This window comes from Tamandua tetradactyla, chromosome X, assembly GCF_023851605.1.
Source record: "Tamandua tetradactyla isolate mTamTet1 chromosome X, mTamTet1.pri, whole genome shotgun sequence".
Taxonomy (NCBI): domain Eukaryota; kingdom Metazoa; phylum Chordata; class Mammalia; order Pilosa; family Myrmecophagidae; genus Tamandua; species Tamandua tetradactyla.
The window spans coordinates 99,868,435-99,892,587 of record NC_135353.1 but is presented as its reverse complement, the minus strand read 5'-3'; the positions used below and the strand labels follow the sequence as shown (position 1 = coordinate 99,892,587).

The window sequence follows — 24,153 nt, the reverse complement described above, 5'->3', positions numbered from 1 at the left end:
CCTGAGCTAGGGGCCTATTTTAATTGTTAGAATTTGTGAATTAATTCCACATGTGAAGCTTAGTTGGGCTCAGCCCCTGCTGCTGGTTAAGTCTCATTCCTTTCCCCTCTGGGTAGCAGCCTGTGGGGGAGGGGCGCTTGCCACCATGGCTTGGGAAACTCACGGTTCTGGGTGGACTCACAGCCAGTCCAGCTGGTCGAGACTGGGGTACTCTGTGTGTCCTGTCACTGATGTGGCCCCAGGAGCTGTTCTGTACTGTTCCTGGTTGTTTAATACGTGTTCTGGAAGATGAACTAAATCCCAAACCTTGCTAAGCCGCCATCTTGGCACCAGTATCTCATTGTTTTAATTTTCATTTCTCTTATAGCCAGTGAAGATGAGCAGCTCTTCATATGCTTTGTAGCCGTCTGTAATTGCTCTTCACAAAACTGCCTGTTCATTTCCTCTGCCCATTTTGTGATTGAGTTATTCTTTTGTTGGTGAGCTGTATAATTTCTTTATGTACACGGGATAGCAAACCTTTATCCAATATGTGATTTCCAAATATTTTCTCCTACTGAGTTGGCTGCCTCTTCACCTTTTTAATAAAGTCCTTTGAGGCACAGAAGCTCTTTATCTTAAGAAGTTCTCTACATTTTTTTCAAGTAGTTTTTCATACTGGCTAGTTTTTTTTTTTTCAGCATAGCATACAAACATGAACATTCTTGCCATATGATTGTTCCATTCTTGGTGTATAATCAAAAACTCAGAGTATCATCACAGTTGTATATTCATCACCATGCTCATTTCTTAGAACATTTGCATCAATTCAGAAAAAGAAATAAAAAGAAAAAAGATCTCACACATACCATAACCCTTACCCCTCCCTCTCATTGACTGCTAATATTTCCATCTACCCAATATATTTTAGCCTTTGTTTCCCCTATTTCTATACCGCTTATCACTCCCTTTCTTTGACCACTAGCATTTCAATCTACTAAATTTATTTTAATATTTGTTCCCCTAGTATTTATTTATTGCTAATCTGTATGTTTTACTGATCTGTCCATATCATAGATAAAAGGAGCATCAGACACAAGGTTTTCACAATCACACAGTCACATTGTGAAAGCTATATCATTATACAATCACCTTCAAGAAACATGCTACTGGAACACACCTCTACATTTTGAGGTGCTTCCCTCCAGCCTCTTATGGTACTGGCTCTTAGATTTAGGTCTTTGATCCACTTTGAATTACTTTTTGTATAGGCTATAAGGTAGGGATCCTCCTTCATTCTTTTGGATATTGAAATCCAGTTTTCCCGTGCCCATTTATTGAAAAGACTATTGTGTTCCAGTTCAGTGGATTTGGGGGCCGTATTGAAGATCAAATGTCCATAAATTTGGTGGTCAATCTCTGCACTCTTGATTCTATTCCATTGGTCAGTCCTTCTGTCTTTGTGCCGGTACCATGCTGTTTTGACCACTGCGGCTGTAATAGTTAGGGTCCTCTAGAGAAACAGAATCAACAGGAAACACTCAGAAATACAAAATTTATAAAAGTATCTCACATGACTGCAGGAACGCAGAGTCCAAAATCCGCAGGACAGGCTGTGATGCCGACAATTCTGATGGAGGGTCTGGACAGACTCCACAGGAGAAGCTCACTAGCCAAGACAGGAAGAGCCTGACTCTTCTAATGCTCCTTAAAAGGCTTCCAGTGATCAGATTAAGCATTACTCTTTACAGAAGACACTCCCCTTGGGCTGATTACAAATGGAATCACCTGTGGATATAGCTGACATGATCATGATTTAATTCAATGAAACGTCCTCATCGCAACAGACAGAACAGCACTTGCCCAACCAGATAAACAGGTATCACCATTTGGCCAAGTTGACACATGAATCTAACCATGACAGTCCACCCCTTGTCAACTTGGCAGCTATACATACCATCTTAAACCGTACCAAATTTCTAAATAAAAAAACCAAACATGCATTTTTTCTTTCACATAACAATACTCAAATGTCCTGCATATAATGGCACACGTTAAATCTCTCCAGAATAGGTTGCAAATCCTTGGGTGATATTCGTTCTTAAACTTGATATCTTACAACTTAAATAGTATTACAGGAACAAAACAGCATCACAGTCCTTGTTTCTATAACTGATCACGTGGTTGTAGTTCATATTTATCACTACCTTCTTCCACTACCCATTCCATGTTCTCTTTACCCTCAGCAAGCACTTCAGCTGACTGTGGTTCTTTGCCTGGTGGGGTGACCCAAACCTTCATTCCTGAAGTTTCAGAGCCAACCACCCTGAATTGGGTTGTTGCAGTTTTCCTTTGGTTTTAATTACAGGGCATGGTAGTACTAAAAGACGCCCTGGGGGATCTCCTGTATTCCATGAAAACTCTTCTTTACCCCCATTATGTAGTTGCAGTCCTACTTCCCCCTGATAGTCAGGGTCAGTCACCCCAGTCAGTAATGTAATCCCCTTCTTGGCTTGTTGATCCAGTGGTATAAGTAGCCCACAGTGACCAGGTGGCAGTCTTAACTTCCAGTTCAGTGGAATCGTTGTTGTTTCTCCTGGAGGAAGCACTACCCGTTTTGGAACTAAAACGTGTAGACCAGTAGAGCTCAGGATCGCAGGGACAGGAAGCAAAAATTTTCCTAGTGGATCACTAGGGGTAATAGTGAGTGGTACCACTCCTATTTCCACCCCTTGGTTCCTGGACCCATGGATCCTGGCTATGGGAGAAACAGCACCATACAATGGACATGATTCAGAGCATATACAGCTACCTTGAGAACATTATCCCAGCCTTTCAAGGTATTGCCACCTAGTTGGCACCATAATTGAGTTTTCAAAAGGCCATTCCACTGTTCTATCAATCCAGCTGCTTCTGGATGATGGGGAACATGGTAAGACCAGAGAATTTCATGAGCATGTGCCCATTCCCACACTTCATTTGCTGTGAAGTGTGTTCCTTGATCAGAAGCAGTGCTATGTGGAATACCATGATGATGGATAAAGCCTTCTGTAAGCCCATGGATGGTGGTTTTGGCAGAAGCATTGCATGCAGGGAAAGCAAACCCATATCCAGAGTATGTGTCTATTCCAGTTAGAATAAATCGCTGCCCCTTCCATGAAGGGAGTGGTCCAGTGTAATCAACCTGCCACCATGTAGCTTCCTGGTCACCTAGGGGAATGGTGCCGTTTTGGGTGCTGAGTGTAGGTCTCTGCAGCTGGCAGATTGGGCACTCAGCAGTGGCTGTAGCCAAGTCAGCCTTGGTGAGTGTAATTCTATGTTGCTGAGCCCATGTATAATCTCCATCCCTACCACCATGACCACTTTGTTCATGAGCCCATTGGGAAATGACAGGAATTGCTGGGAAAAGAGTGTGGTATCCACAGAATGGGTCATCTTATCTGCTTGATTATTAAAGCCTTCCTCTGCTGAAGTCACCCTCTGGTGCGCGTTCACACGGGACACAAAAGTGTTCATGTTTTTAGCCCACTCAGAAAGGTCTATCCACATACTTCTTCCCCAGACCTCTTTGTCACCAATTTTCCTATTATGGTCTTTCCAAGTCCCTGACCATCCAGCCAAACCATGAGCAACAGCCCATGAGTCAGTATACAAATGCACCTCTGGCCAGTTTTCCTTCCAAGCGAAATGAACAACCAGCTGCGCTGCTCGAAGTTCTGCCCACTGGGAGGATTTCCCTTCACCACTGTTCTTCAAGGACACCCCAGAAAGGGGTTGTAGTGCTGTAGCTGTCCATTTTCGAGTGGTCCCTCCATATCATGCTGAACCATCTGTAAACCAAGCCGAGTTTTCTGTTTCTCAGTCAATTCACTGTAAGGAACTCCCCAAGAGGACATAGGTCTGGTCTGGGAAAGAGAAGGTAATGTGGCAGGAGTGGAGACCATGGGCATTTGGGCCACATCTTTATGTAACATACTTGTGCCTTCAGGACCTGCTCTGGCCCTATCTCATATATATCATTTCCATTTTACAATAGAGTGCTGTGCACGCCCGGCTTCATGGCGTGGTGGGTCAGACAACACCCAGCTCATGATAGGTAACTCAGGTCTCATGGTAACTTGGTGGCCCATGGTTAAGCATTCAGTCTCTACTAAGGCCCAGTAGCAGGCCTAAAGCTGTTTCTCAAAAGAAGAGTAGTTATCTGCAGCAGATGGTAAGGCTTTGCTCCAAAATCCTAAGGGTCTGTGTTGTGATTCTCATATAGGGGCCTGCCAAAGGCTCCATACAGCATCTCTGTTTGCCACTGACACTTCCAGCACCATTGGATCTGCTGGATCATACGGCCCAAGTGGCAGAGCAGCTTGTACAGCAGCCTGGACCTGTCGCAGAGGCTCCTCTTGTTCAGGTCCCTACTCAAAATTAGTAGCTTTTCTGGTCACTCGATAAATGGGCCGGAGTAGCACACCCAAATGAGAAATATGTTGTCGCCAAAATCCAGAAAGACTAACTAGGCGTTGTGCCTCTTTTTTGGTCGTAGGAGGGCCAGATGCAGCAACTTATCCTTCACCTTAGAAGGGATATCTCGACATGCCCCACACCACTGGACACCTAGAAATTTCACTGAGGTGGAAGGCCCCTGTATTTTTGTTGGATTTATCTCCCGTCCTCTGACATGCAAATGCCTTAGCAGTAAGTCTAGAGTAGTTGCTACTTCTTGCTCACTAGGTCCAATCAACATGATATCATCAATGTAATGGAACAGTGTGATGTCTTGTGGGAGGGAGAAACGATCAAGTTTCTTGTGGACAAGGTTATGAGTTAGGGTTGGTGAGTTGATATACCCCTGAGGTAGGAAAGTGAAAGTATATTGCTGACCTTGACAGCTGAAAACAAAGTATTTCTGGTGGTCCTTACTAATAGCTACTGAGAAAGAAGCATTTGCCAGATCAATAACTGCATATCAGGTACCAGGGGATGTATTGATTTTCTCAAGCAATGATACCACATCTGGAACAGCAGCTGCAATTGCAGTTACCACCTGGTTGAGCTTATGATAATCCACTGTCATCCTCCAAGACCCATCTATTTTTTGCACAGGCCAATAAGAAAGTTGAATCGGGATGTGGTGGGAATCACCACCCCTGCATCCTTCAAGTCCTTAAGAGTGGCAGTAATCACTGCAGTCCCTCCAGGAATTTGGTATTGCTTCTGATTTACTATTTTGCTCGGTAAGGGCAGTTCTAGTGGCTTCCACTTGGCCTTTCCCACCATAATAGCCCTCACTACACAAGTTAGAGAGCCAGTGTGGGGATTCTGCCAGCTACTCAGTATGTTTATTTCAATTATACATTTTGGAACTGGGGAGATAACTACAGAATGGGTCTGGCAGCCCTCTGGATCCACTGTGAGGTGGACCTGAGCTAAAACTCCATTGATCACCTGGCCTCCATAAGTCCCCACTCTGACTGGTGGACCAGAGTGACGTTGTAGGTCCCCTGGAATTAATGTCACTTCTGAACCAGTGTCTAATAATCCCCAAAATATCTGATCATTTCCTTTTCCCCAGTGCACAGTTACCCTGGTAAAAGGCCATTGGTCTCCTTGGGGAAGGCTTGGAGGAAGATTAACAGTATAGTTTTGTGGCAGTGTAACAGGGTTCTCCCCCAAAGGGACCTGGCCTCCCCTTCATTCAAGAGGTTCTGAGTCTGTAAACTGTTTCAAGTCTGGAAATTGATTAAGGGGCCATGACTCTGTTTTTGTAATTCAGGTTAGACTTCTGTTCACTTGACCTAGAACTCTTTTGTTTGTACAGCTCAAACAAGAATTTAGTAGACTCCTCTTCTATTGTATTTCTAGGTACCCCATGATTTACTAGCCAATGCCACAAATCTCTGCGAATCATATGATTTTGACGCCTGCTTTGAGTTTGCTGTCTGTTATAATAGCCACGTCTACCCTGTCTTTGATGATTAAGTGCTGCCACCTGGCTTCTGCCAACTCGGGATCCCATCATCCCCATTGTGTTTAAGGATTCCAGCTCAGTGACAGCAGTTCCTACAGTAATATCTACAGAGGAGTGCAACCACAGAGCTCTTCAGGAATGATGATGCTAGTCTCACAGATTTATTTCTCACTGTTCTGGTAAAAGGTGCATCCTCTGTACATTCCTGTGGTGTAAGAGCAGGCTTTGCATGATCAGTCCACTCTAACATTCCGATCTCTCTAAGCCTCTGGATCTCCTTATCTGCATTATACCAGGGCAGTTCTGGCATTTCAACCTCAGGTAATGTTGGCCATCTTTTGGTCCATGTTTCAACCAACAATTCAAACAAACTGTTAATACCTTTTCTAACCCTTCGAGCTAGAATGCAGAATCTCTGCTTAGTGGGCCCATATCAATAAATTCAGCCTGATCCAGCCTTATATATTCCTCATACCATTATCCCACACCCTTAAAATCCATTGCCACATATATTCCCCTGATTTCTGTCTATGTAAATTGGAAAACTCACACAGTTCTTATGGAGTATAATGTACCTCCTCATGTGTGATACTTTATACCTCACCTTTAGGGGCCTGTTGGGACTTTAGTCTAGTTATAGGTCTGGAAGAAATGAGAGATGGTGGGGGTGGGTCATGAAAAGAATTAGAAATATCTTCCAAGCCATTTGCTTCAGGGCTTTCATTTGCAGTTTCATCTGATGAAACAGAATTAATCACTTTAGGGCTAATCCCTTCAGGAGGAGGTTGGGTGCCCAACTCCTGAAGGCAGGCTGGTGGTGGGGGTGGTTATGTCCTCAGGGCAAACTATTACAGGGTTATCTAGAGAAGACTCAGCATGACCTAGGGTTTAAGCTTCACCCCTGACATCATTATCAATCCATATGTTACCATCCCATTTTTCAGGGTCCCACTCCTTGCCACTCAATGCCCTCACTTTAACAGCAGGCACCATGCAAGATTGAGATTTCAGTTTCCGTTGTAAAGTTGCTACTCTCACAATAAGATTCTGAGTCTGATTTTCAGAGATCTCAAGTCTGTGGTTACAGGAAATAAGATTTTCTTTCAGGATACCCATAAAAGCGTCTACATCTGTCAGACGGTGCTTAAACTTCTTGTTTGAAGCCTTAAGCCCATCCCTTTCACTCCTTAATGTAGCCAGTGTATCTAACAACAACCAACGAACATCTCTATACCTCTTATTTCTACAAAACTCTGTAAAGGTGTCAAAAACATCATCCCCCAGAGCCTGGCATCGTACAAGCGAAGCATTAGGAGAATCGAATGGTGATATTTTGACTATCTCTTTTTGCCAGTTCACTCCATGGATTGGGAGTGTCATTCTGATTAATGGAATCAGAGTCCTTAGTGTCTTTGAGTCCAGTCAGAGTAGAAAGCCATTCATAAAAACCTATTTTTAAGATTCTGTTTCTTAAGAACCACTCCTTCGGGGGAGGGGGACAAGATGGCGGCTTAGTAAGGTACGTGCATCTTAGTTCCTCCTCCAAAGCAACTACTAGGTGAACTTAAACAGTGCAGAACAGCTCCTGGGGCTACGGCAGGGAATGGACACACAGCGTACCCCAGTCTGGACTGGCTAGTCTGATTATGAGACTCGGCTGCGGTGAGATCCCCGAGCGGCGCGCGATTTCCCGAGCAGCGGCAGCTGCGGCGGCCGGAGTGACTCCCTCCCTCCTTCCTGGGCCGGCTGAGAGTCTCAGAGAGGCAAGTTTCCCAAGCCGAGGCAGCCGGCGCCCCTCTTTTGCGGGCGGCTTCAAGTCTCGGCTTCGAGTCCGTGGCTACGAGTCTCGGATCAGAGGGCTCTCCAAGCCACAATGGACCCCCCCCCCCGCGGGTGGATTCCTGGTCCGGTGGGGAATTCCCCAGGCCGCGGCGGCCGGTGACCGACGCCCCTCCCCCGCGTGCGACTTCCTAGTCCGGTGGCGAATTCCCCGGGCCCGCTGCTGCTGGCAACCAGCCACAGGGTCCCCTCAAGCCGCGGCGGCTGACGCCCCCACCACGCACGGCCCCCTGAACCAACGGAGAGAATTGGATCGGAAATCCCCAGGCCGCAGAGATTGGTGATGGGTGGGGGGATCCACTCCAAACACTTGAGACAAACATGTGCCACGAGTGCCACCTACTGGGCAGGATAAGAAAAAGAGAACCCAGAGGTTTCACAGAAAAATCTTACAACCTTGTTGGGTCCGACACCCAGGGAAATCTGACTAAATGCCCAGACGCCAGCAGCAGAAGATAACGGTCCACGCTCAGAAGACTGAGAATATGGCCCAGTCAAAGGAACAAACCAATAGTTAAAATGAGATACAAGAGCTGAAACAACTAATGCTGAATATACGAACAGAAATGGAAAACCTCTTCAAAAATGAAATCGATAAATTGAGGGAGGACATGAAGAGGACATGGGCTGAACATAAAGAAGAAATAGAAAAACTGGAAAAACAAGTCACAGAACTTATGGAAGTGAAGGATAAAGTAGAAAAGATGGAGAAAACAGTGGATACCTACAATGATAGATTTAAAGAGACAGAAGATAGAATTAGTGATTTGGAGGATGGACCATCTGAATTCCAAAAAGAAACAGAATCTATCGGGAAAAGAATGGAAAAATTTGAACAGGGTATCAGGGAACTCAAAGACAATATGAACCGCACAAATATACGTGTTGTGGGTGTCCCAGAAGGAGAAGAGAAGGGAAAAGGAGGAGAAAAACTAATGGAAGAAATTATCACTGAAAATTTCCCAACTCTTATGAAAGACCTAAAATTACAGATCCAAGAAGTGCAGCGCACCCCAAAGAGATTAGACCCAAATAGGCGATCTCTAAAACACTTACTAGTTAGAATGTCAGAGGTCAAAGAGAAAGAGAGGATCTTGAAAGCAGCAAGAGAAAAACAATGCATCACATACAAGGGAAACCCAATAAGACTATGTGTAGATTTCTCAGCAGAAACCATGGAAGCTAGAAGACAGTGGGATGATATATTTAAATTACTAAAAGAGAAAAACTGCCAACCAAGACTCCTATATCCAGCAAAATTATCCTTCAAAAATGAGGGAGAAATTAAAACATTCTCAGACAAAAAGTCACTGAGAGAATTTGTGATCAAGAGACCAGCTCTGCAAGAAATACTAAAGGAAGCACTAGAGTCAGATACAAAAAGACAGAAGAGAGAGGTATGGAGAAGAGTGTAGAAAGAAGGAAAGTCAGATATGATATATATAATACAAAAGGCAAAATGTTAGAGGAAAATATTATTCAAAGAGTAATAACACTAAATGTCAATGGACTGAATTCCCCAATCAAAAAACATAGATTGGCAGAATGGATTAAAAAACAGGATCCTTCTATATGCTGTCTACAGGAAACACATCTTAGACCCAAAGATAAACATAGGTTGAAAGTGAAAGGTTGGGAAAAGATATTTCATGCAAATAACAACCAGAAAAGAGCAGGAGTGGCTATACTAATATCCAACAAATTAGACTTCAAATGTAAAACAGTTAAAAGAGACAAAGAAGGACACCATATACTAATAAAAGGAACAGTTAAACAAGAAGACATAACAATCATAAATATTTACGCACCGAACCAGAATGCCCCAAAATACGTGAGGAATACACTGCAAACACTGAAAAGGGAAATAGACTCATATACCATAATAGTTGGAGACTTCAATTCACCACTCTCATCAGTGGACAGAACATCTAGACAGAGGATCAATAAAGAAATAGAGAATCTGGATATTACTATAAATAAGCTAGACTTAACAGACATTTATAGGACATTACATCCCACAACAGCAGGATACACCTTTTCTCAAGTGCTCATGGATCATTCTCAAAGATAGACCATATGCTGGGTCACAAAGCAAGTCTTAACAAATTTAAAAAGATTGAAATCATACACAACACTTTCTCGGATCATAAAGGGAATGAAGTTGGAAATCAATAATAGGCAGAGTGCCAGAAAATTCACAAATACGTGGAGGCTCAACAACACACTCCTAAACAACGAGTGGGTCAAAGAAGAAATTGCTAGAGAAATTAGCAAATACCTCGAGGCGAATGAAAATGAAAACAACATATCAAAACTTATGGGACGCAGCAAAGGCAGTGCTAAGAGGGAAATTTATTGCCCTAAATGCCTATATCAGAAAAGAAGAAAAGGGAAAAATGCAGGAATTAACTGTCCACTTGGAAGAACTGGAGAAAGAACAGCAAACTAATCCCAAAGCAAGCAAAAGGAAAGAAATTGCAAAGATTAGAGCAGAAATAAATGAAATTGAAAACATGAAAACAATAGAGAAAATCAATAAGACCAGAAGTTGGTTCTATGAGAAATCAATAAGATTGATGGGCCCTTAGCAAGATTGACAAAAAGAAGAAGAGAGAGGATGCAAATAAATAAGATCAGAAATGGAAGAGGAGACGTAACTACTGATCTCACAGAAATAAAGGAGGTAATAACAGGATACTATGAACAACTTTACGATAATAAATACAACAATTTAGAGGAAATGGATGGGTTCCTGGAAAGACATGAACAACCAACTTTGACTCAAGAAGACATAGATGACCTCAACAAACCAATCACAAGTAAAGAAATTGAATCAGTCATTCAAAAGCTTCCTAAAAAGAAAAGTCCAGGACCAGGTGGTTTCACATGTGAATTCTATCAAACATTCCAGAAAGAATTAGTACCAACTCTCCTCAAACTCTTCAAAAAAATCGAAGCGGAGGGAAAACTACCTAATTCATTCTTTGAAGCCAACATCACCCTCATACCAAAACCAGGCAAAGATATTACAGAAAAAGAAAACTACAGGCCAATCTCTCTAATGAATATAGATGCAAAAATCCTCAATAAAATTCTAACAAATCGTATCCAACAACACATTAAAAGAATTATACATCATGACGAAGTAGGATTCATCCCAGGTATGCAAGGATGGTTCAACATAAGAAAATCAATTAATGTAATACACCATATCAACAAATCAAAGCAGAAAAATCACATGATCATCTCAATTGATGCAGAGAAGGCATTTGACAAGATTCAACATCCTTTCCTGTTGAAAACACTTCAAAGGATTGGAATACAAGGGAACTTCCTTAAAATGATAGAGGGAATATATGAAAAACCCACAGCTAATATCATCCTCAATGGGGAAAAATTGAAAACTTTCCCCCTAAGATCAGGAACAAGACAAGGATGCCCACTATCACCACTATTATTCAACATTGTGTTGGAGGTTCTAGCCAGAGCAATTCGACAAGAAAAAGAAATACAAGGCATCAAAATTGGAAAGGAAGAAGTAAAACTATCACTGTTTACAGACGATATGATACTATACGTCGAAAACCCAGAAAAATCCACAAAACTACTAGAGCTAATAAATGAGTACAGCAAAGTAGCAGGTTACAAGATCAACATTCAAAAATCTGTAGCATTTCTATACACCAGCAATGAACAAGCGGAGGGGGAAATCAAGAAACGAATCCCATTTACAATTGCAACTAAAAGAATAAAATACCTAGGAATAAATTTAACTAAAGAGACAAAAAACCTACAAAAAGAAAACTACAAAAAACTGCTAAAAGAAATCACAGAAGACCTAAATAGATGGAAGGGCATACCGTGTTCATGGATTGGAAGACTAAATATAGTTAAGATGTCAATCCTACCTAAATTGATTTACAGATTCAATGCAATACCAATCAAAATCCCAACAACTTATTTTTCAGAAATAGAAAAACCAATAAGCAAATTTATCTGGAAGGGCAGAGTGCCCCGAATTGCTAAAAACATCTTGAGGAAAAAAACGAAGCTGGAGGTCTTGCACTGCCTGACCTTAAGGCATATTATGAAGCCACAGTGGTCAAAACAGCATGGTATTGGCATAAAGATAGATATATCGACCAATGGAATCGAATAGAGTGCTCAGATATAGACCTTCTCATCTATGGACATTTGATCTTTGATAAGGCAGTCAAGCCAACTCACCTGGGACAGAACAGTCTCTTCAATAAATGGTGCCTAGAGAACTGGATATCCATATGCAAAAGAATGAAAGAAGACCCATATCTCACACCCTACACGAAAGTTAACTCAAAATGGATGAAAGATCTAAACATTAGGTCTAAGACCATAAAACAGTTAGAGGAAAATGTAGGGAGATATCTTATGAATTTTACAGTTGGAGGCAGTTTTATGGACCTTAAACCTAAAGCAAGAGCACTGAAGAAGGAAATAAATAAATGGGAACTCCTCAAAATTAAACACTTTTGTGCATCAAAGAACTTCATCAAGAAAGTAGAAAGAGGAGATTCCAAGATGGCGGCTTAGTAAGGTCCGTGCGTCTTAGTTCCTCCTCCTCCAAAGCAACTATTAGGTGAACTGAAACAGTGCAGAACAGCTCCCGGGGCTACGGCAGGGAATGGACACACAGCGTACCCCAGTCTGGACTGGCTAGTCTGACTGTGAGACTCGGCTGCGGTGAGATCCCCGAGCAGGGCGCGATTTCCCAAGCAGCGGTAGCTGCGGTGTTCGGAGCTACTCCCTCCCTCCTTCCCGGGCCGGCTGAGAGTCTCGGAGAGGCAAGTTTCTCAAGCCGAGGCATCCGGCGCACCTCTTTTGCGGGCAGCTTCGCGTCTCGGCTTCGAATCCGCGGCTACGAGTCTCGGATCAGAGGGCTCTCCAAGCCGCAGTGGCCCCCCCTGCGGGCGGATTCCTGGTTCGGTGGGGAATTCCCCAGAACGCGGCGACCTGTGACCGAGGCCCCTCCCCCACAGGCGACATCCTGGTCTGGTGGCGAATTCCCCGGGCCCGCTGCTGCCGGCGACCAGCCACAGGGTCCCCTCAAGCCACAGCGGCTGTCGCCCCCACCACGCGCGGCCCCTGAACCAACGGAGAGAATTGGATCGGAAATCCCCAGGCCGCAGAGATTGGTGATGGGTGGGGGGATCCACTCCAAACACTTGAGACAAACATGTGCCACGAGCGCCACCTACTGGGCAGGGAAGAAAAACAGGACCCAGAGATTTCACAGAAAAATCTTACAACCTTGTTGGGTCCGACACCCAGGGAAATCTGAGTAAATGCCCAGACGCCAGCAGCAGAAGATAACGGTCCACGCTCAGAAGATTGAGAATATGGCCCAGTCAAAGGAATAAGCCAATAGTTCAAATGAGATACAAGAGCTGAGACAACTAACGCTGAATATATGAACAGAAATGGAAAACCTCTTCAAAAATGAAATCGATAAATTGAGGGAGGACATGAAGAGGACATGGGCTAAACATAAAGAAGAAATAGAAAAACTGGAAAAACAAATCACAGAACTTATGGAAGTGAAGGATAAAGTAGAAAAGATGGAAAAAACAGTGGATACCTACAATGATAGATTTAAAGAGACAGAAGATAGAATTAGTGATTTGGAGGATGGACCATCTGAATTCCAAAAAGAAACAGAATCTATCGGGAAAAGAATGGAAAAATTTGAACAGGGTATCAGGGAACTCAAAGACAATATGAACCGCACAAATATACGTGTTGTGGGTGTCCCAGAAGGAGAAGAGAAGGGAAAAGGAGGAGAAAAACTAATGGAAGAAATTATCACTGAAAATTTCCCAACTCTTATGAAAGACGTAAAATTACAGATCCAAGAAGTGCAGCGCACCCCAAAGACATTAGACCCAAATAGGCATTCTCCAAGACACTTACTAGTTAGAATGTCAGAGGTCAAAGAGAAAGAGAGGATCTTGAAAGCAGCAAGAGAAAAACAATGCATCACATACAAGGGAAACCCAATAAGACTATGTGTAGATTTCTCAGCAGAAACCATGGAAGCTAGAAGACAGTGGGATGATATATTTAAATTACTAAAAGAGAAAAACTGCCAACCAAGACTCCTATATCCAGCAAAATTATCCTTCAAAAATGAGGGAGAAATTAAAGCATTCTCAGACAAAAAGTCACTGAGAGAATTTGTGATCAAGAGACCAGCTCTGCAAGAAATAACTAAAGGGAGCACTTGAGTCAGATACAAAAAGAGAGAAGAGAGAGGTATGGAGAAGAGTGTAGAAAGAAGGAAAGTCAGATATGATATATATAATACAAAAGGCAAAATGGTAGAGGAAAATATTATCCAAACAGTAATAACACTAAATGTCAATGGACTGAATTCCCCAATCAAAAGATATAGATTGGCAGAATGGATTAAAAAACAGGATCCTTCCATATGCTGTCTACAGGAAACATGTCTTAGACCCAAAGATAAACATAGGTTGAAAGTGAAAGGCTGGAAAAAGATATTTCATGCAAATAACAACCAGAAAAGAGCAGGAGTGGCTATAGTAATATCCAACAAATTAGACTTCAAATGTAAAACAGTTAAAAGAGACAAAGAAGGACACTATATACTAATAAAAGGAACAATTAAACAAGAAGACATAACAATCATAAATATTTACGCACCGAACCAGAATGCCCCAAAATACGTGAGGAATACACTGCAAACACTGAAAAGGGAAATAAACTCGTATACCATAATAGTTGGAGACTTCAATTCACCACTCTCATCAATGGACAGAACATCTAGACAGAGGATCAATAAAGAAATAGAGAATCTGGATATTACTATAAATAAGCTAGACTTAACAGACATTTATAGGACATTACATCCCACAACAGCAGGATACACCTTTTTCTCAAGTGCTCATAGATCATTCTCAAAGATAGACCATATGCTGGGTCACAAAGCAAGTCTTAACAAATTTAAAAAGATTGAAATCATACACAACACTTTCTCGGATCATAAAGGGAATGAAGTTGGAAATCAATAATAGGCAGAGTGCCAGAAAATTCACAAATACGTGGAGGCTCAACAACACACTCCTAAACAACGAGTGGGTCAAAGAAGAAATTGCTAGAGAAATTAGCAAATACCTCGAGGCGAATGAAAATGAAAACACAACATATCAAAACTTATGGGACGCAGCAAAGGCAGTGCTAAGAGGGAAATTTATTGCCCTAAATGCCTATATCAGAAAAGAAGAAAAGGGAAAAATGCAGGAATTAACTGTCCACTTGGAAGAACTGGAGAAAGAACAGCAAACTAATCCCAAAGCAAGCAAAAGGAAAGAAATAATAAAGATTAGAGCAGAAATAAATGAAATTGAAAACAATAGAGAAAATCAATAAGGCCAGAAGTTGGTTCTATGAGAAAATCAGTAAGATTGATGGGCCCTTAGCAAGATTGACAAAAAGAAGAAGAGAGAGGATGCAAATAAATAAGATCAGAAATGGAAGAGGAGACGTAACTACTGACCTCACAGAAATAAAGGAGGTAATAACAGGATACTATGAACAACTTTACGATAATAAATACAACAATTTAGAGGAAATGGATGGGTTCCTGGAAAGACATGAACAACCAACTTTGACTCAAGAAGACATAGATGACCTCAACAAACCAATCACAAATAAAGAAATTGAATCAATCATTCAAAAGCTTCCTAAAAAGAAAAGTCCAGGACCAGACGGTTTCACATCTGAATTCCATCAAACATTCCAGGAACAATTAGTACCAACTCTCCTCAAACTCTTCAAAAAAATCGAAGCGGAGGGAAAACTACCTAATTCATTCTATGAAGCCAACATCACCCTCATACCAAAACCAGGCAAAGATATTACAGAAAAAGAAAACTACAGGCCAATCTCTCTAATGAATATAGATGCAAAAATCCTCAATAAAATTCTAACAAATCGAATCCAACAACACATTAAAAGAATTATACATCATGACGAAGTAGGATTCATCCCAGGTATGCAAGGATGGTTCAACATAAGAAAATCAATTAATGTAATACACCATATCAACAAATCAAAGCAGAAAAATCACATGATCATCTCAATTGATGCAGAGAAGGCATTTGACAAGATTCAACATCCTTTCCTGTTGAAAACACTTCAAAGGATAGGAATACAAGGGAACTTCCTCAAAATGATAGAGGGAATATATGAAAAACCCACAGCTAATATCATCCTCAATGGGGAATAATTGAAAACTTTCCCCCTAAGATCAGGAACAAGACAAGGATGTCCACTATCACCACTATTATTCAACATTGTGTTGGAGGTTCTAGCCAGAGCAATTCGACAAGAAAAAGAAATACAAGGCATCAAAATTGGAAAGGAAGAAGTAAAACTATCACTGTTTGCAGACGATATGATACTATACGTCGAAAACCCAGAAAAATCCACAAAACTACTAGAGCTAATAAATGAGTACAGCAAAGTAGCAGGTTACAAGATCAACATTCAAAAATCTGTAGCATTTCTATACACCAGCAATGAACAAGCGGAGGGGGAAATCAAGAAACGAATCCCATTTACAATTGCAACTAAAAGAATAAAATACCTAGGAATAAATTTAACTAAAGAGACAAAAAACCTACAAAAAGAAAACTACAAAAAACTGCTAAAAGAAATCACAGAAGACCTAAATAGATGGAAGGGCATACCGTGTTCATGGATTGGAAGACTAAATATAGTTAAGATGTCAATCCTACCTAAATTGATTTACAGATTCAATGCAATACCAATCAAAATCCCAACAACTTATTTTTCAGAAATAGAAAAACCAATAAGCAAATTTATCTGGAAGGGCAGAGTGCCCCGAATTGCTAAAAACATCTTGAGGAAAAAAAACGAAGCTGGAGGTCTTGCACTGCCTGACTTTAAGGCATATTATGAAGCCACAGTGGTCAAAACAGCATGGTATTGGCATAAAGATAGATATATCGACCAATGGAATCGAATAGAGTGCTCAGATATAGACCCTCTCATCTATGGACATTTGATCTTTGATAAGGCAGTCAAGCCAGCTCACCTGGGACAGAACAGTCTCTTCAATAAATGGTGCCTAGAGAACTGGATATCCATATGCAAAAGAATGAAAGAAGACCCATATCTCACACCCTACACGAAAGTTAACTCAAAATGGATGAAAGATCTAAACATTAGGTCTAAGACCATAAAACAGTTAGAGGAAAATGTAGGGAGATATCTTATGAATTTTACAGTTGGAGGCAGTTTTATGGACCTTAAACCTAAAGCAAGAGCACTGAAGAAGGAAATAAATAAATGGGAACTCCTCAAAATTAAACACCTTTGTGCATCAAAGAACTTCATCAAGAAAGTAGAAAGACAGCCTACACACTGGGAATCAATATTTGGAAATGACATATCAGATAAAGGTCTAGTATCCAGAATTTATAAAGAGATTGTTCAACTCAACAACAAAAAGACCACCAACCCAATTACAAAATGGAAAAAAGACTTGAGTAGACACCTCTCAGAGGAGGAAATACAAATGGCCAAAAGGCACATGAAGAGATGCTCAATGTCCCTGGCCATTAGAGAAATGCAAATCAAAACCACAATGAGATATCATCTCACACCCAGCAGAATGGCCATTATCAACAAAACAGAAAATGACAAGTGCTGGAGAAAATGCGGTGAAAGAGGCACACTTATCCACTGTTGGTGGGAATGTCAAATGGTGGAACCTCTGTGGAAGGCAGTTTGGCGGTTCCTCAAAAAGCTGAATATAGAATTGCCGTACGACACAGCAATACCATTGCTGGGAATCTACTTAAAGGAATTAAGGGCAAAAACTCAAACGGACATTTGCACACCAATGTTTATAGCAGCGTTATTTACAATTGCAAAGAGATGGAGACAACCAAAATGTCCATCAACAGACGAGTGGCTAAACAAACTGTGGTATATACATACGATGGAATATTATGCAGCTTTAAGGCAGGATAAACTTATGAAGTATGTAATAACATGGATGGACCTAGAGAACATTATGCTGAGTGAGTCTAGCCAAAAACTAAAAGACATATACTGTATGGTCCCAATGATGTGAATCGACACTCGAGAATAAACTTGGAATATGTCATTGGTAACACAGTTCAGCAGGAGTTAGAAACAGGGTAAGATAATGGGTAATTGGAGCTGATGGGATACAGACTGTGCAACAGGACTAGATACAAAAACTCAAAAATGGACAGCACAGGGCGGGCCGCGGTGGCTCAGCGGGCAAAGTGCTTGCCTGCTATGCCGGAGGACCTCGGTTCGATTCCCGGCCCCAGCCCATGTAACAAAAACGGAGAAACAGAATACAATAAAACAAGAAAATGTTTAAAAATGTTTCCCTTTCTTCCTTCCTTCCTTCCTTCTATCCTTCCTTCCTTCTCTCTGTCTTTCCTTTAAAAAAAAAAAAAAAAAAAAAAAAAAAAAATGGACAGCACAATAATACCTAATTGTAAAGTAATCATGTTAAAGCACTGAATGAAGCTGCATCCGAGCTATAGGTTTTTGTTTTGTTTTGTTTTGTTTTGTTCTTACTATTATTACTTTTATTTTTTTTCTCTATATTAACATTCTATATCTTTTTCGGTTGTATTGCTAGTTCTTCTAAACTGATGCAAATGTACTAAGAAACGATGATCATGCATATATGTGATGATGTTAAGAATTACTGATTGCATATGTAGAACGGTATGATTTCTAAAAAAAAAAAAGGACAGCACAATACTACCTAATTGTAATGTAATTATGTTAAAACAGTGAATGAAGCTGCATTTGAGCTATAGTTTTTTTTATTATTTTTTTCTTATATATTTTTGTATTTTTTATTTTTATTTTTTCTCTGTATTATCATTTTATTTCTTTTTCTGTTGTCTTGCTATTTCGTTTTCTAAATCGATGCATATGTACTAAGAAATGATCATACATCTATGTGATGATATTAAGAATTACTGATTGTATATGCAGAATGGAATGATTTCTAAATGTTGTGTTAGTTAATTTTTTTAATTAATTAAAAAAATGTAAAAAAAAAAAAAAAGAACCACTCCTTCTACCAAGATCTATTAGTTAGGGATCTCCAGAGAAACAGAATCAACAGGAAACAGTCGCAAATATAAAATTTATAAAAGTGTCTCACTTGCCCATGGGAATGCAGCGTCCAAAATCCGCAGAGCAGGCTGTGAAGCCGATGATTCCAATGGAGGGTCTGGCCGAACTCCACAGGAGACGCTCACCAGCCGAGACAGGAAGAGAGCCTTTCTCCTCTGAATCCTTCTTAAAATGCTTCCAGTGATCAGATTAAGCATTACTCATTGCAGAAGACACTGCCCTTTGGCTGATTACAAATGGAATCAGCTGACATGATCATGATTTAATTCTATGAAATGTCCTCATTGCAGCAGACAGGCCAACCAGACAAACAGGTACCACCACTTGGCCATTGACAGTGACTTTATAGTAAGAGAACTTCATTTGTTCCTACAGTTGAATAATACTCCATTGTATGTATGCATACTGCATTTTGTTCATCCGTTCATCATTTCATAGACACTTGGGTTGTTTCCATCTTTTGACAATTGTGAACAATGCCACTATGAACAGAGGTGTGCTAATGTCTTTTCACATCTCTGCTTTCAATTCTTTTGAATATATGCCTAGTCTACCATTTTCAAGTGGCCTTTTTCTTGATTCAATGCTGGCCCTGTTACTGCAGTCTTTTAACTTTTTTTCTGGGCTTTGAGAAAAATGTTTCAACCTGTTGCCCCTGGTTGTTCAGTGCTTCTCAAGTGTTTGGTTTTTATATCCTCCTTTGAGAGCTAATGTGCTATTTGATTAAAGTTGGAATTTGTGTGGCAAGCTAGATTGGATGCTGGGTATAATTTTGTTTTTTAAAATATTCCCCTATAGAAATTTATAAAATGTCGGATTTATCCTGCTGTATTCACACTACTTCATTCCTACAAATTTTAGACTTGCTGGGAGGATTTCATAGCCTCAGGAATAGGTCAGAATATGAAACATATAAACTCTAAGTTTGCATTGAACTGATTTCATGAATTATATTTTGTGTTCTAAGCACACCTTTCCCAATGGGTATGAGGTATACGTTTTATGTTGTGTTTTTAGTCAGTTTGCCTAGATGAAAATGTATATATTAGGTTCAGCTTTACTAACAAAGCATTGGCTTCCATTGGTAGATTAATGTCCTTCATAAACCGCCATATGAACATCCCAAAGATTTGAAGCTCAGTGATGGCCGACTGCGTGTAGGATATGTGAGTTCAGACTTTGGGAATCATCCTACTTCTCACCTTATGCAGTCTATTCCAGGCATGCACAATCCTGATAAATTTGAGGTAAGAATACTGTTCTCTAGAATCACTATTTGTTTTAAAACGAAACAGAACATAATGGTGAAAAAAAATAAACAGAAACAAAAACCCACAATGGTAGATTTATTGTCAACATTGAGTGTTAAACCCTGTATCTTTTGGAAAGATTAAGGCTATTGTTTATATATATATATACTATATGCTGCCTTTCCAGGTATTTTGTTATGCCCTGAGCCCAGACGATGGGACAAATTTCCGAGTGAAGGTGATGGCAGAAGCCAATCATTTCATTGATCTTTCTCAGGTAGGCCAAACTCTTACGTTTCTAACTTGTTTTTTTGAGCAAATGTTGAAAAAACTATTGGTGTAGGATTTGAATTTTTTTTTTAAATATTAATTACCATCTATTTTCAGCACACTGCAGTAATGACATTCTTTTGTTCTTCCTCATACAAAAACATTTTTTGAATTTGTACATTTAGTCACTATCATTATACACTCTAGGCATTCCTAGATTACACCATCTCAATCTTTATTGTCTATCTTTCTTTGTGATTTCATTTAGGCCCCAGCCCTCCTCCCTCTGTCATTCTCATATGCAGCTTCATTCAGTGTTTTAACATAATTGTATTGCAGTTAGGTGTCCATTTCTGAGTTTTTATATTCAGTCCTGTTGCACAATCTGTATCCCTTCAGCTCCAATTACCCAATATCTTACCCTATTTTTATCTCCTGATGGTCTCTGTTACCAAGGAAATATTCCAAGTTAATTCACTAATGTCAGTTCATATCAGTGAGACCATACAGTATTTGTCCTTTTGTTTCTGGCTAATTACACTCAGCATAATGTCCTTAAGGTCCATTCATGTTGTTACATACTTCATAACTTTATTCTGTCTTACAGCTGCATAATATTCCATCTTATGTAAATGTCACAGTTTGTTTAGCCAACTGTCTGTTGATGGACATTTTGGCTGTTTCCATCTCTTGGTAATTGTTAATAATGCTGCTATAAACATTGGTGTGTAAATGTCCATTTGTGTCCTTGGCCTCGTGTCCTTTGAGTAGAGAAAGCATATAGATGGTCCTGTTTTTTAATCTATTCTGCCAGACTATATCTTTTGATTGGAGAGTTTAATCCATTAACATTCAGTGTTATTACTGCATGGGTAGTACTTTCTTCTACTATTTTGCCTTCTGGATTTTATATGTCATATCTAATTTTCCTTCTTTTTACCTTTACTCATAGTCTTCCTTTCTACACTCTTCTCCACACCTCTCTCTTCTGTCTTTGTATCTGTCTCTAGTGTTCCCTTTAGTATTTCTTGCAGAGCTGGTCTCTTGGTCACAACTTCTCTCAGTGATTTTTTGTCTGAAAATGTTTTAATTTCTCCCTCATTTTTGAAGGACAATTTTGCTGGATATAGAATTCTTGGTTGGCAGTTTTTCTCTTTTAATAATTTAAATATATTATCCCACTGTCTTCTCGCCTCCATGGTTTCTGCTGAGAGATCTGTGCAGTCTTATTGGGCTTCCCTTGTATGTGATGGATTGCTTTTCTCTTGATGCTTTCAAGATCCTCTCTTTCTCTTTGACCTCTGACGTTCTGATTATTAAATGTCTTGGAGTATGTCTATTTGGATCTATTCTCTTTGGGGTACGCTGCACTTCTTGGATCTGCAATTTTAAGTCTTTCATAAGAGTTGGGAAATTTTCAGTGATAATTTCCTCCATTAGTTTTTCTCCTCCTTTTCCCTTCTCTTCTCTTTCTGGGACACCCATAACATGTATATTCATGCGCTTCATTTTGTCTTTCAGTTCCCTGAGTCCCTGCTCATATTTTTCCGTTTTTTTTCCTATAGTTTCTGTTTCTTGTCGGATTTCAGATGTTCCGTCCTCCAGTTCAGAAATCCTATGTTCTGTCTCTCGAAATCTACCATTGTAGGTTTCCATTGTTTTTTTCATCTCTTCTACTGTGTCTTTCATTCCCATAAGTTCTGTGATTTGTTTTTTCAGACTTTCAGTTTCTTCTTTTTGTTCTTTCCTTGCCTTCTTTATATCCTCCCTCAATTCATTGATTTGGCTTTTGATGAGGTTTTCCATGTCTGTTCGTACATTCTGAATTAATTGTTTCAGCTCCTGTATGTCAGTTGAATTGTTGGTTTGTTCCTTTGACTGGGCCATATCTTCAATTTTCCTAGTGTGATTTGTTATTTTTTGCTGGCGTCTGGGCACATAATTACTTTAGTTTATTCTGGAGATTGCTTTCACTTCTTTTATCTAGGGTTTTCTTGCTGGATGAATTTGTTGTCTGTCTGTTCTTTGACATTCCGTTCAGCTTTATCTGGACCATTAGCTTAAGTTTTGTTTAACAGAGGAGAATTTTTCAGTTCTTGTTTTCTTGTTTCTTGCCCTGCTTGTGTGGTGCCTTTCCCCCACACACACTTAGGAGGGTCTGCTTAGATATTATAGACCCCAGCCAGATTTTCCCAGACCAAACTGGCCTCCTATCAGGAGGAAAGAGTCACCTGTGTCGGTTTTCCCTGAGGGTGAGACCCAGCAGGTTGAAAGACTTTCCTGTGAAGTCTCTGGACTCTGTTTTTCTTATCCTGCCCAGTATGTGGCGCTTGTCTGACTGCAGGTCCCACCAGCATAAGATGATGCGGTACCTTTAACTTTGGCAGACTCTCCCTGCTGGGGGCGTGGTGGAGAAAGAGGAAAGGTTAAAGGCTGGTTTTAATGGCTTCAAATTACCAAGCCCTGGTGTCTGAATTCCTTGATGGAGGAATTCTACCTGGGTGGGGCTTCACCCCTCCCCTGGGGAAGGCACAAGCTCCAGATAAGCCCCCAAAAGAGCTCACTTCTGCCTATGCCTGGGGCAGTTGCAGCCTGAAAAGTCCTGCCACTGTATCCAGAAGCAGTCAAGCCTGTGTAGATACACAGCCACAAAAACTTCTGTTTCCTTCTTTTTTATTTCCCCTTTTTCTGTCAGTCCTGCCTCCTTGGCGCTGGGGCAAAAATGAGCAACCTCCGCTTTGATCAGGTTCACCTAAGCTGGGGGCCTATTTTTAGTAGTCAAAATTTGTTAATTAGTTCCACAATTGGTGTTTGATTGTATCCAGTCCCTGCTGCTGGTAAAGTCCTTTCCTTTCCCCTCTGGGAAGCGGCCTGTGGGAGAGGGGCACTGGCCACCACAGGTTTGGGAACTCACGGTTCTGGGGGATGCTCGCAGCTGGTCCAGCTGGTCCAGACTGGGGTACACTGTGTGTCTGGTCACTATTGTGGCTCCGGGAACTGTTCTGTACTGTTTCTGGTTATTTAGTAGTTGTTCTGGAGGACAAACTAAAATGCACACATTGTTAAGCTGCCATCTTGACCCCTCTTGCCATTTTCATAGCTCTAGAAAGGTCAGGATTTGAATTTTTGACAGTAGGTGTTAAATATCAACTACAGCTACTACATATGGGCAATTGGTTTTATTTTATTTCCTTGCTCATTTACATTTATAATTGGCATTGGCTTTGGTGGAGTTTACAAGGGAGTGGAAATGTGTTATATTTGTGGTTGGACATCTAACGTTTCTGGGTGGTAAGCCAACATTTGTAATAGTAGGTGTTTTATAAATATTAACTGAACAAATTGAACAAAATAGTGACTTGGAAGAAGGGGTTACTTACAGATAATAGCTACCATGGTTCATCTATATTCATGGACCTTTACCTTTGGTTACTATTTTTTAATGCAATTTTATTGAGCTGTTCATATACCATATAATCATCTAAAGTGTACAGTGGTTCACAGTATCATCATATAGTTGTGCATTCATCACCATAACTTTTGAACATTTTCATTATTCCAAATATATATATAAGAATAAAAATAAAAGTGAAACAGAGACACCCAAAATGTCCCATGCCCCTTATCCCCCCCATTATT

At 40.5% G+C, this 24,153-nt stretch overlaps 1 protein-coding gene across 3 annotated transcripts in view; it reads left to right on the top strand.

Annotated features, from left to right (window-relative positions):
* The window catches only part of OGT (O-linked N-acetylglucosamine (GlcNAc) transferase), a 77,497-nt gene that overhangs the window by 32,383 nt on the left and 20,961 nt on the right, over positions 1-24,153 (top strand). For all 3 annotated transcript variants that reach the window (XM_077146432.1, XM_077146429.1, XM_077146428.1), the window contains exons 13-14: positions 20,083-20,241; positions 20,432-20,521. In XM_077146432.1, the coding sequence (XP_077002547.1) occupies positions 20,083-20,241; positions 20,432-20,521 (249 nt within the window). The remainder of the gene's footprint in view (positions 1-20,082; positions 20,242-20,431; positions 20,522-24,153) is intronic.